Raw genomic sequence first — 13,478 nt, 5'->3', positions numbered from 1 at the left:
AAGAAGCTGCAGAGAGTTTAGAGTAAAACTCATCTGCTCCAGTCCCACGGACACCGACAGACCTCAGGAAAGAGCCCCGACACCGCGAGAAAAGCCATGAAGATGCTGGCGTTGCCTCTGCTCATCACCATTTTGCACAGTGAGCTTTTTATTGTGTTCAAAACTTCAACAATTTCTCTTTTGATACTGAATCAGAGAGTGTGTGTAGCTTTTAGAGTCAGCCAATTTGTACGTTACATTTCTAAACAGTAACAGTGCAAACATGTATTCATACGCGATGGGAGGTTGAACTACATGTTTTATGCATTTATTTATTTTAATGTCAGACCTTTTTACAGACTTATAAATATGTAATTACGCATTTTCTCCTCTTTCTTTCATTTTATTGCAATATAACAGTTAAGGACCTACTTTATTTTACTAAAGAAAACAACACATACCATCGTCTTACGTGATTATGCAACTCAAGTTTCATCTTATTAAGCTGCAAGAGGCCACTGAAACAAAATGTAATTCTGGGCCAAATGAACAACTTTAAAAACGACTGCATGTAGGCTAAGTGTCAAAACGGGCATTTACGAGGCTCTGACATTTATTGATTGATTGTTAGTGTGCGAGTTTTAGAGCTTGTGCATGATTTCACAGACAGCGCGGAGGAGGTGCGATGTGTTTGGGGAGTGCAGCGGGGGTAGAGATTGTGCAGGGAGTGGCTGGGCTTCATGTTTACACTGAACCCGCTCTGATGCTGTTTGAACCCGAGATCCACGGGCTGATGAGACGGATCACGTGACCCCCGCGGAGGAGCTTGAGATCCCAGAGTTTCAGTGAAGATAGCCCCTGATTGACCCTTAGCTGTTAATTGGACTGAGATGAAAAAGCAGTTGGTATCTGAGAAAAAAATGCATTTGATGCTGCTGTGGGAATCTTAAAGGCCAAAGGCTGCCGTCCGAACAACATGTTTTACGCAGTTAATTGCGTCTTTGACGTGCATGTGTTTTGATCTTTCTTGTATTTACATGTGAGGACCAAAAGTCCTCGTAGAGATGAAACGATTACACTCTGTTTGTTTAGACACACTGCGGAAGAAATGTCTTTTAATATACTCTGAAAATATTTTTTTCATTACTGCACCGGAGGTATCATAGGTGGTTTTTCAGTTAGGTTACAATGTCTCCTTAAAACAGCGGATTACGTTTTAGGTTTTTCAAGTGCACATTTGAATAAAATGAAATATGTAGTGTTAAAACACCAGTTATTATGCATTCTGCATTAAAGTAAAAGTAAAAGAGTGCAGGGTGTTCAGGATCAGTCAGCAGAGATCCTCACAAGTGTGTTTTACAGATGTCTGTGCATGTGTATGCTATGCCAGCTGGGAAGGGTAAGGTTACTGTCATAAAGAATGGCTTTGTGTGCACCACACACACACACACACACACACGCACACGCACACACACAGAGTGTGCCACACAAGAAACCTGCATCTCTAGTCAGGGGTTAAAGTGGGATTTGGCAGGTGGAGGAATCTCTAAGTTTGGGTGTAGCATTGGAAAAAGAATTACTAAGAAATAAGTTACAATATGATATTTTTTGGGCTCCAATAGATTATATTTAATCTGTTGAGGTTTTAATCAGCTGACCTGTGCTGCTACATTAATGTTAACTGTTTTTTATAAACAAGATATAAGCAGATTTATAAGCAGCTGATTTTCAGCTGTTGACACAATCCAGCTAATATAAAAGTTAGAATTCAGAGAGCGAGTCTAATCAGAGTCATCATGTTAAAAATAAACTGATGTTTGCTACTCTTGATATACATCCTAACATTTCCCACAGAACACAGCCTGCTGTGTACCAGTAAACGTCACTACAATACTGCAAACTTACCGGCTTAGCCGACACTAAACTTTACCAGACTGCCTGTTATTTTCACGCAAACTTTGAATAACATAGAATTTGTAAGCTTCAATTAGTTTGTCACATGTATAGTTCCAAAATCGGGTTTAAAAACTCTAAAATCAATTAGGACATCGTATGTAAGATTTAAATTTCAAGTTTCAAGTTAAACCGATTTCACTTGATGACCATTCCCTACCCTTAAAAAATTTCTTGTCCTCTCTTTCTTATGTCTTTCTCCATCTCTCACATTTAGAACTATGCATTTATTAGCAGTTATTTTATGTAACACTGCACAGAAGTACTTTGTCACACAATGTTTTTACCACATATTTGTTGTATTTTTCGAGCTGTTTGAAAGTTTTATCTGTAATCACCAGCCACTTAAAAAAATGTCACTCAGTTCATGCTCGCTCCTCTTCTGTATCACTAAATGCTGGACGGAGTGATTGAAACTTTCTACACCGTTAAAAAGAAAAGAAAAGAAAAAAAAAGATGCGTTAAAAGCATAAGTGGGCTGTGGGATATCATTATTTTGTTATTACTAAGCATAATCGATACTGTCAGTCTACAGCACATGAAAAATTAACTCACTGGTCAGTAATTTGCATTAATCTGTTTATCAGATTTAACTGCTCATTAACTGAAGGACCGTTTCAGCCCACTTTCTCCGCGTCTTTAATCCTCAAGTACAAGCTTGTTATGTAATTCAGTTTTACTACCAGTCTCCTCTCTGCTGTTTTCAAATGTTTATTTTTTTTACTTAAAGCACACTTACAACTGATGGTCACGTGACACATTTAAGTTTCACAAAGCAGCTCCGCTTCAGTTTACGTGATGTCAGGGGAGTATCCTGTAACAGCAACCTCTGCGAAGCTTCCAAGTTCTACAATAAAAACTTTATTTCCAGCAAAATTGCTTGCCAATAATATAAAAGTCAGATTTTACAACCACATTTCAAGCGTTTATTTATTTTTTTAGGTGGAGTGTCACTCTAAATTATTTTCTCTTTATCTCTTTCTGAAGGCGTCTGCTTAATGTTGAGGTAAATGTGGGTGTTTGATTGCGTGTGCTGAAGGGACAGATCACTGAAGGGGGTTATCAGGTCGCCTTAAAGCAGCTTGTCAGAGGGCCATCCATCACCTGCATTCCTGCACAGCACCGCTCCTGGCACCACCAGGATGTAGCTCCACACTCAGTGTCTGTTTGTCTCTGTCGGCATGTATTACTATGTTTATGGGCACCAGTTGCAGTTTTAAACTTTTCTTGTGAAGAAAATTTTGCGTTGTGAGAACATTCAGGCCCCACAGTTTATTAGTGCTATTCTATACTTTGCGTTAAGGCTTCGACTGGAAAGTCAAATGTGTGTGAGTGCGACTGCTTCCACACAAAAACCAAGCATTAAGCAAACATCCTGTTTACATATGAGTAAGCTTCTTGTTTCTGATGGTTTACCATGAAGCTCCTTGATCTGAAACTATAAAGATGTTTAACATTTCCATTTATGTTCTCCAGTAAACATTTAAAGATTGTACTCGATGGTCTGAGAGTAAAGCTGCTCTTTCACAGGACGCTGATCTTCTCTCTTCTGCAGGTCCTGTCAGTTTATCAGTGACAGTAAGCAGCAGTAAACCCAAAGTGGAGGTTCACGAGCACACTGGTGAGACCTTACAACACTGCAGTTTTTCACATTCCTGAACATAATTTGTCTGCTATCTTAAAATGGCCACAGTCTTATTGTTTCATTTTAATAAAATATATTTCATATTTAACCTATTGTAATTCCAAATAATAGGAAAACAACAAACTAGATATAAACATATCTAATATCATATTGTCCAATTTCTGTCTTTTTCTCCTCTAAAGAAAAACACATTCATGTTGACTGAACACTTTAAAATAATTCTTCTTTATTGAAAATTGCAACTACCAGAATATATTTCAGAATACATGGATATAAATCAAGAAATACATCATCAGTAGTTATGAGTGTGCATTAGTTGGTAAAAAACAAAGAGTTTGAGACATTAAAAAAGGTAACGTAAGGATTAAAGATGAATATTGTTTTACTTTTCCTTTTAGACGCTGTGCTGTCCTGTGAGTTTAAGACAGAGAAAGATCAGAACCCTCGAATCGAGTGGAAGAAGAAAGGAAAGGGGGTGACTTTTGTTTACTTTAATCACAAATTCACTGGTGAGTGACAGGTCGTTACTGCACGCATTTTTTTTTAACTTACCCTGATTTAATAAAGAAGATTTTGTGTGGTCTTTTTTTGATGTTTGCTGACACTTTGCTTTGATTGTTTTCTTTGTTCATCATTCTCCATCTTTTGCACTTTAGGGCCTTACGCTGGACGGGCTAAGATAGAGGGAGCGACGCTGACGATACACTCCGTCACTCAGAAAGATTCAGGGGAGTACCGCTGTGAGGTGACAGCCAGCGAGGATCACGTCAACCTCGGAGAGGCCACTGTGACACTTAATGTTCTTGGTATGAATTTATTACAAACGTACATAAGGATAAGGATAGGACAGATCTGTGTAAGAGGTGAACACTAAACTATTTCAGAGTGCAAGTCAATGGCACTTAGCTCCTGTGATGTGACATGTGAAACAATATTGTACATGTTGGTGAAATCAGGAGGATTCACAGCAAATCTTTTAAATGTGACTGTAGTGCAAAAATAACTGCAAACGATTCACACAAGCCTCCCGCACCTGAATTGTCAGATTAGGGTGAGGACAGTCATTAAAGGTGCAATATGTGGAATAATTTACGATAGAAGCAGTTTCTCGATAGCATGCAGCAGCCACTCTGAATCCGCTCTGCTCTGGATAGAAAATTATAACCGTTACCTCAGTGCCCGTTCCGTTTATGTTGGACTGCTGTACAGGGTGCTACACTGAGTAGCTACCCCATCTCAGGCTATAGCCATATTACATTAACCTTTGGACCACCATGACTTTATTAGCATGCTAACTTCAGTAGAACTCTCCATTATGCTTGGCACATGGGTTGTTTTGCACAGACGGTGAAATCCCCACAGGGCTGTACTGTTTATATCAGGTGTCTCCACTCAGGCAAAACCTCCACATCGGCGCTCCTATATGTGGAAAAGAAGTCAAAACTGAAAGCAGAAGGTGTGTCATCCTTTAATTATATCACAGTGAGCCGACAAATGTTGTGCAAATTCAAATGTCGTGTTCATTCAACAACAGATACATCATAATTTTCTCCATTAAGATAAAAAAAATGATATAGAACAAAGATTTTCTCCATTTCTGTCAAACATTGCTGTCCAAGATACATGTAGCTGCTACTGTAATGGTTGCTAGGTGACAGGAGCAGCACGTCAGAGTAGAGCGTCAAGTCTAACAGCCAAGAACTTCTGTGCGTCTCTGTCTTTACGTCCTTTTGAGGATGCAATGTGAATTTGGACACATCCAATGAAATCCCAGAGATCTTTTCTGTCACTTTTGTTGTACGGTGCTCGTCATCACACCGAAAATGGTGAGCGCAAATGAGCCGTTACACAATATCCGAGCGGCTTGGAAGTACATAGGTGTTAAAAATTATTCATTACTATTAATAAATCAGGTTGATTTTTCGTGTTTCAACATTTTTAAAACGTAAATTTGTAAAAGTGCTAGCCAGATGAAATCAAATCAGCCAGCCACCCACTAGCCATCAGTGAAGTGTGGTATTATATGATGTGGGATGTTAGATTATCTCACTTCAGCTCAAGATGAACTTTGTGATGCCAAAGTCATTTTGACATTTCATTCCAAAAAACAGAGCCATTTCATATCTTTTAGAAATAGGTAAAAATGGTTTCTTTGACACATCCTCAGCTTGAAACGAGAGAAAATGGAAAAAGTAACATGGGATTCATAACTTGATTAATGTATAATAATGTATATATATTCTTTATTTTCATTGTCATCAAGACACATATGGTACTTTTAAAGGAAACACAATGTTGTGTTCTTCCCTGTGAATATACTCTGCACTGAACGTTTGAACTCAAGGCTGTCAGGCAAAAGTCTACATCGCCCCGCTCAGCTTTCTGAAATTAAAAATGTTACTATTTTGTGCATTCCTGCTCGAAGAGATATGGTTGTTTTGCTGAGATTTGGGGATGACGACTCAGTGGTTTATGCATTCCTGCCATAGCACAAAGATCCAAGTTTCCACGTGAAGGTCCAGCATGGAAATAGAAATACCTCTGGATGCCCTTTGATATTGTTCCCATTTTATTTACATTTCCAAAGAGAATTTAGATTTTGGGTGTTTTGCAGTTTGCAGCATGAAATAACGAGTTTACAGAGTATGCTGTGAGATATATTTGGCTAACCACATAAATTTTTGCAAATAACAACTTCTTATAAACTTTATAATCTCTTCCATTAGGATATGTTGCAACAGCATGACTGTTTTGTGCCAGTGTAGTTTACTTTTCTTTAAGATTATTCACCAACTTATTGAAAAAAAGCCTCATTATTATTAAATCTAAATGTCATTGGAGGTGATTACATATATACTTTCACAAAAATAACTTGGTTGCAAAACAAGAGTTTCGCGGATAAATTCTGTTGCCACTCTTACTACAAGTCGTGAAGTCACACGTGTCATCATATTGTGATAAAACTCTACACACAGTTTCTTTTACGTTGTTAGATTTCAATGAAGGCCAATGCTCACATGTTGGTCATTTGTGGACATTGTAAAGATAAAAGAATGATTGCGCAAATGTTGTTTTTTGTTGGTGGAGTTCCTGGTTGGCAGCCCCCCAGCTGGCATGTGTGAAAACCTCACTTTAACTGATATCTCTGGAGTGATGTATGGGAAGCATGTTTGGCTGGATAGACACTTGGTTGGTGGCTGCAGGAAATGCACTTCCCACTTTAATCCAGTTGCCACTAGTCCTAGATCAGTACATCAATCTAACAATATAACAAAAGGAATCATCAGACCTCTCTAGTGTTGCCTAAAAAGGTCTATTAAGTGATATTACACTATGCAGATGTTAACATTTTAAGCATTTGTAGGGAGACTTTCGTGTTGTCTTACAAACTGAAAACATAATATATTTAAAAAATATATAGTTTTAGCCTTTTCTGTCTTTCTTCCCTCTCAGTGCCGCCTCATGTCCCTTCCTGTAACGTGCCAAGCTCCGTGTTTGTCGGGTCAGGCCTGGAGCTTCTCTGTAAGGACAAACTGAGTGTGCCTCCTGCTACCTACCGCTGGTACAAAGACAACAAGGCACTAACAGCCACGGGAGAGACTCCTTACAGCATTGACACAAACAAGGGCACACTGGTGAGTGCTACCTAAAATTTGCAAATACAATATAATATAATGTACAGAATGTTATACAAGGATCCAAAAACACAACTGTTATTCATTTCGTGTACTCTGCTGCCTGTCTCTGTTTGTCTGGAGCAGAAGTTTAAAAGTGTGTCCAAGATGGATGCAGGGATGTATCGCTGTGAGTCCTCCAACAGTGTGGGGGCACCCAAGAGCTGTGTGGCCCAACAACTCAAAGTTGTTGATTGTAAGTATTTTAAGAAAGTACTCACTGGTGATTATGCATCATGCTCTGGAGACCAAATGTTCAAAAAAAATCTGATTCTGCTGCTTCCAGATCCTTTGAATATGACGATTTTAATAGCAGGTGCTGCAGGTTTGGCAGCGTTCATGCTTTTCTGCTGCATCTGTGTGTGTGTCTGCCGACGCCGAGGCTGCTGCAAAAGTAAGTAGTGCAATGCTGCCACAGATGTGTTCAATTCAATTTTATTTATACAGCGCCAAATCACAACAACAGTCGCCTCAAGGAGCTTTATATTGCAAGGTAGACCCTACAATAATACATACAGAGAAAGACCCAACAATCCTATTAGCCCCTAGGAGAAAGCACTTTGGCAACAGTGGGAAAGAAAAACTCCCTTTTAACAGGAAGAAACCTCCGGCAGAACCAAGCTCAGGGTGGAGCGGCCATCTGCTGCGACCGGTTGGGGTGAGAGAAGGAAAACAGGATAAAAGAGTGCGTTTAGGCGTGTGACAAAAACACTCCAGTGTGTCCTGTCATGTAATAATTCTGCATTATTCGCGTAATATGCCAACGATTTGTCACGTCCTGAGGCGTTCCATGGGAATGCGAAAGGTGGCCGTCTGTGTTCCTATGCTACGCACCGGATTGTGCATGAAATCGAATGACACTCCCGCTGTAACACACAACCCAGCTGTGTATTCCAGCCCTAACCCTAACCTTAATCCTAACCCTAACCTTATTCCTAACGTTAACCACCACCTTAATCATATTAGATAGTGTTTTCCAAAGCGATTTAAGTAAAATAAACGTACATGTGTAGATTCATTCTCATGTTTCCTCATTTTTCCAAACTCGTAATATAGGGATGTGTTGGGTGGCCAAAAGCGTAATATACCGATGATTTGTCACCTAGCGTAAAATGTTACGCTTTGGGAGTGAGAACGTGTTGTTTTTTCACACCTTCACTTATATTTAGTCCGTCCGTTTGGACTTGTTTCTCAGAGTGCATGTCAATTTATTGATCTGCACCTAAGCAACGAGATGAGTGAGCAGCTATTTTTTTAGGCTGTCAGAAATGGATTCAGCATTTTACTTAAAAAAAAGTTAAAATACTATTTTATACCAGATTAGACGAATTTCCTCTATGGCTGTGGAACATGATTTAGTTGACAAATACAAACTTTAATTTTAAACAAAATTAGTATGAGAACAATCACATGTGTATATGTTTCTGAACACGGTACTTTATCAAATATCCAAGGGCTATTTGGGAGGAAGAGGTCCTCTTTGCCAGTCTTTCATATTAAAATGAATAGTTTTTTCAGAAAGTATTTGGTTATTCTTCTGATCAGGTTGTAATGCTAACGCTCATGCTAACGTTTTGAAAACAACAATAAGGTGAGAAGCACAGAGAAAACAACTCTGATATATGTAGTAACATAGTGTCGCCATTTAAAAATACTCCCATAAAAGAATCCTTCCTGCATTTAAAGCCTTACCTAAAAAACCCTTTCAATTGTTTGGATTTTACTGCTTTCAGATTTACTGTTTTACTGCTCTTCTTATCACTGTTTCCTGCAAGCAGTTGTTTTCAGCGATAAACCCTCTTTGCACAACCGGACTTGGCACCAAATAACAGAAAGACACATTTGGTGACCAAATGAAGAGTTTGGTAGAGACCGAACAGAACTAATAAGAAAAACTTCAGTTAAACATAAAAATGACTACATGAGTAAATCTCTGTATTTTCGAGTTCTCCCAGCCAGAATTGAGGTATTGTGACCACAACTGACAAATTTTCATGTATTGACTAATTTTTTCTTTGTTTTTTATTCGAACAGAGAGCAAGAAAACAAAAAGGTGGGTGTTTCTTCTTCCACTCTGCATGTTGCCCTTATTATTATTACAAAATAATAAGTGTTGACTAAACTGCCCTCCCCCTTGCCTTTTAGCACCAAGTCCTACAACCCTCCTCCTCCTCCCACCCGCAACGTGAGTAATCAAAGGCCTCGTTATCAAGTCAGGGCTTGTTTTGCATGCATTAATTTGGAATGCAACTGTTGATAAGTTTCCGATAACACCAGGCACAAGCTAATGAAAGGAAATGTGTCACTGTATGTCTCTCTGCTCCCTACAGCTCAAGCACTACAAACAGACTCAGTCCTTCATGATCTGAGGGCGAAGCCTTCTTCCTCTTTGACATCAAACCATCCAAAAAACTAAAGTAACTCCAGTTGCTGCTCAAAACACCGGGAGGTTGTTCGACTGTCGCCGCGCTTTTGGTTGGCTGCTCGATGCCGTCTGGGATGGAGATGAAGATCGAGGCCTCTTGAAACATCAAGCAAAAGCAAAGACGTAAAATATTTAGCAACAAGTTTGCTGCTTTGTAAATAAAATTACGCACTGACAGTTTAAAAGTAGCTCAAGCTCACGTCAAAATGTATGACTTTACCACTTTATCAAATGCTGTGTAACTGTTTTCATGATGTTCTTTGTCTTCAGTGTTTCAAAACACTTCTAAAATCGGTTTTCCACCTTTACTTGGAGAACGTTTTGGCTCTTTAGTCCCACCTACTGGTCGGGAACTAACCACCCACAGTATTACTGCATACACTAAACCATGGATCGAATCCTTCTTCCTGGTTTCACTTAATATTACATATAGAGATACTATTTTATATGTCGTTATCTTTCTCTTCGTGTTTTTACATATTTTTCTAAACCTATTTGTAAGCCGATCTCTTCTGTATTTTTATATCTTTGGTTGTATTTGCTTAAATTCTGATCATGTAAATTGAGTGAGAGATGAACAGGTGTCTGCACACACTGAATGACGTTTTGGAAGCTTTGTAAATGTTTTGTACTCAAATCTTGTGATGACTTTTATCCAATAAAGAAAGGATAAGAAAGCTCTTTGGAATTCAAGCTGGATTATTTACTGTCACAGAGTCAGGCACACACTCAGGGCGGGAAGTACAATATGCTGATTTGTGCAGTGACATTAATGTCAGTATGTGTTCAAAGTATTTGTGCAAATTTCAAAGAACAGAAACAGGTTTTACATTTAATCCTCAACATTTTGGGCAAAGCTGCTCTCAAAGCAAACTTTCCAAATGCTTTTTTACTCAACACTGGAAGTTTTTGAACTACAGCAAAACTCCCACTTTATGTAAGATTGCACAGTATTGTGTCCCCGTGTCCCACATATTGTTAACATTTGACATTTCTATTGGCGTCTTTTATAAAAACAAATTGTCTGCTGCTCAAAGAGAAATGTTTTTCTAGTACTTACACTAAAAACATTGTAATAGTTCTTGTCATAAAAAAGGAAGTGTACAAAGAAAACATTGAAACAAACAAGCTCCATTCAAATTGAATACAGTGTACCTGTCCTTCACATTCCACAAATCTTTAAACTGCACTCATAGTGTTTCTTCTTTCATCTATTCTGCTCCAAAATGAGTGACTATGCTATTCTTTGCCACCCGTTTGGTGTCAAAGAGATACATCTCATTTGGGAACTAAAATTACTTTTAAAAGTCATTCAAACTACTTATTATATCATAAAAATAATGTTGAAATAAATAAACTGATTATTACTGCACACTGTGAACATAAGCAACAACAGAATTAATGTGCTTTTCTCTGCTTACCCACTCTGACGTGTGGTTTTAAGGACTTGTGTGATATGATCTCTCATCCCCTCCGTGGGTTTTTGTCTTTCCAGTCAGGCTAATAGGCGCAAAACTTTTAATACTAAAGATGAAAGATTTTATAGCAGTCCTCATTTCATCACTTATTTGTAGCAAACAGCTTTTTGAGTGTGCACACGTTCCTTATATTCCTCACTTCACCACTAGAGAGCAGTGCAGCACTGGCTGTATCTGTTCATACCATCAGAGACCACAGGCCTGTGGCTACAGGATGCCTTTATCTATTATTTGTCTACGAACAGTAGCTCTATTGTCATTCTCCTTGTGTGCTTTTTGTTCTCCCCATTGTGATGCCCATAAATTAAAACCCCTGAAATGCACTTGTTTCCTGCAGCTTTTATTCCATTTTCTTTTCCAGGGGAAGATCTATTATCTCTTAATGCATCTATATTTTTTAACATTTGATTCACGTTTTCTCTTCAAGATCCGTAATGGCTACAGAATGCACAATGTCAGGAACCGGTAGCATGGATCTATTCTCGCACATGGTAATAACCTTTTCTAATGATCACAGTAAGTACATCCTATTGATCTGCTCCTATGGCTCTATGGAAGCTCAGATTATTCTCTGTCTCTCTGGCTGCAAAGGACATTAGGCGAGCTATAAAATGCAAATGTTCTCACAATCTGTCACGTGTGGGGGAAATGTATCCTCAGTGGGAGCCAATTTTGATTTTAGCATAATGACAACACATTTTTGTTTCATTTTTTCAGTAATTAACTGCTCACCATTGGGTGTAGTGTATGCAGATGAGATGCCTTCCACGCTGTAGGCCTATGCATTGTGCAGACACTTTTTATGTCTGTCTGTGTAATGCATGATGGCCGCTAGCTCTCAGCTTAAAGCAATTATTTCAAAACTCATCAAGGTTATATTGAATGTTATTTTGAATGCACTAGATTAAGGCAGGAATTTTTATTACACACTTAGCCAACAATGGAGCACGGCAAGAAAGGAAGGAAGTGACCCTTGTTTTTCAACACCTACAAAATGTAAAAACATCCTATTTTTAGATTTTCTTCTAAATCTATCTGGTTGCTGAACAATGTGTGCTTTATGTAAACTGAGCATTGCAAGTTTAAATAGTGATGTGATGCTGTTTGTTCTTGATCCAGTCCTGCAAAGTAAGAGACTGTTGAAGTTTTGCATTCACAAATTGGCTTTAGAAATACATGAACGTTTGAGCAGCAAAATGGATTTAAAGTGTCAAAAGTGAAAATACTCAACATGCAGAATGGCACCTTTCAGAGTGTCACATCAATTTGTGAATTGTCATGAATGATGTGTTAAAATGCTGAATTTTAATGTAGCTCGTAGAGATGAAGCCAGCTGAGACCATTTTCTGAGCAGTTGGATTTCTAAAGGCTCTCCATGCCCGTGGTCCAATCCAACTCCAGCTATTTTATCACTTAATTAGACATATTTACAGGACTGTGCAGATGCACTCTCCTGCGACTATGCTTCATCAGCTCCAGTAGTGTATAGAGTTTAGTGATTTCCAGCGGAGCTTCGCATATCTCCAACCTAAGCAGGCAGTCATTCACAATAACTGTTAGGGTCCCTGGGTCGTTGACTCAGTGTTTTGTGTTCATGGTTTTTTGAGTCATTATTGTTTTCTCTGTGTGACTTGTTCCTAGTTTAGTTATCTGTATTTCTAGTTCTTGGTCTTGTTTCTGTGTGTCCTCCCCATCATCTCCTGTGTAATGCCTTCCTGTAAAGTCTGTCTCGTCTCCTGGTGTAGCTGCATGTTTCCCCAGTCATGCCCCTCGCTCTCTCTTTCCTCTTTTCCCTGGGTTTTGTCTGTCTGCGTCCCGGTGTGTTTCTCCTACTTCCTGTTTTAATTTGACAGTCTCTTGTCTTGTGTGTTCCATGTTCAGCTGTGCTTCCCCTGTCTCATTAGTTAGATTATGTTCAGCTGTGTTTCCTCGTTCGCCCTTGTGTGTATGTGCGCATCACCATTTGTCCTTTGTCGCGATCTCCTTCATTCCATGCTGTGTGTTCTGCCTGCTTGTTTAGTTCCTGTTCAGTCCAGTTTGGTTTTTGTATAACTGTAGTCCAGCATAAAGCTGCATTTCAAGTTTAGTTTTGTCCACCAGTCTGCATTTTGGGTCCTCCAATCCTGCCTGCCTCACATAGCTCATAACAATAACTGCACCCATGTGGGTTTGCAGAGCCTAAATCTACAATAAGGTGGCTTTTACATCATATTTGATGTATAAGCTGATTGGATATTTCCAAAGCTACATCTCAGACTTGACAGGCCTCAGTTAGAGTGTTAAATGTTGAAGTTCATAACAGTACCATTAGAAAAAGACTGAAT

The 13,478-nt window shown here is 38.9% G+C and overlaps 2 protein-coding genes across 2 annotated transcripts in view; both read left to right on the top strand.

Annotated features, from left to right (window-relative positions):
• Positions 1 to 50: 50 nt before the first annotated feature.
• jam2b (junctional adhesion molecule 2b) lies at positions 51 to 10,294 on the top strand. The gene is made up of 10 exons (XM_063499165.1): positions 51 to 139; positions 3,488 to 3,553; positions 3,976 to 4,086; positions 4,234 to 4,383; positions 7,031 to 7,212; positions 7,339 to 7,447; positions 7,538 to 7,645; positions 9,286 to 9,304; positions 9,397 to 9,436; positions 9,582 to 10,294. The coding sequence occupies exons 1-10, from the start codon at positions 97 to 99 to the stop codon at positions 9,618 to 9,620; spliced, it is 867 nt and encodes a 288-aa protein (XP_063355235.1). The 5' UTR covers positions 51 to 96; the 3' UTR covers positions 9,621 to 10,294.
• A 1,267-nt stretch (positions 10,295 to 11,561) lies between these two features.
• st6gal2a (ST6 beta-galactosamide alpha-2,6-sialyltranferase 2a) overlaps positions 11,562 to 13,478 on the top strand; it is a 90,331-nt gene continuing 88,414 nt past the window's right edge. Inside the window, exon 1 of the mRNA XM_063496970.1 lies at positions 11,562 to 11,670. The gene's annotated coding sequence lies outside the window, so the exon portion shown is untranslated. The remainder of the gene's footprint in view (positions 11,671 to 13,478) is intronic.

The sequence above is a fragment of the Pelmatolapia mariae genome, linkage group LG16_19 (assembly GCF_036321145.2).
Source record: "Pelmatolapia mariae isolate MD_Pm_ZW linkage group LG16_19, Pm_UMD_F_2, whole genome shotgun sequence".
NCBI classification, from domain to species: domain Eukaryota; kingdom Metazoa; phylum Chordata; class Actinopteri; order Cichliformes; family Cichlidae; genus Pelmatolapia; species Pelmatolapia mariae.
This window is presented reverse-complemented; position numbering and strand designations above follow the sequence as displayed.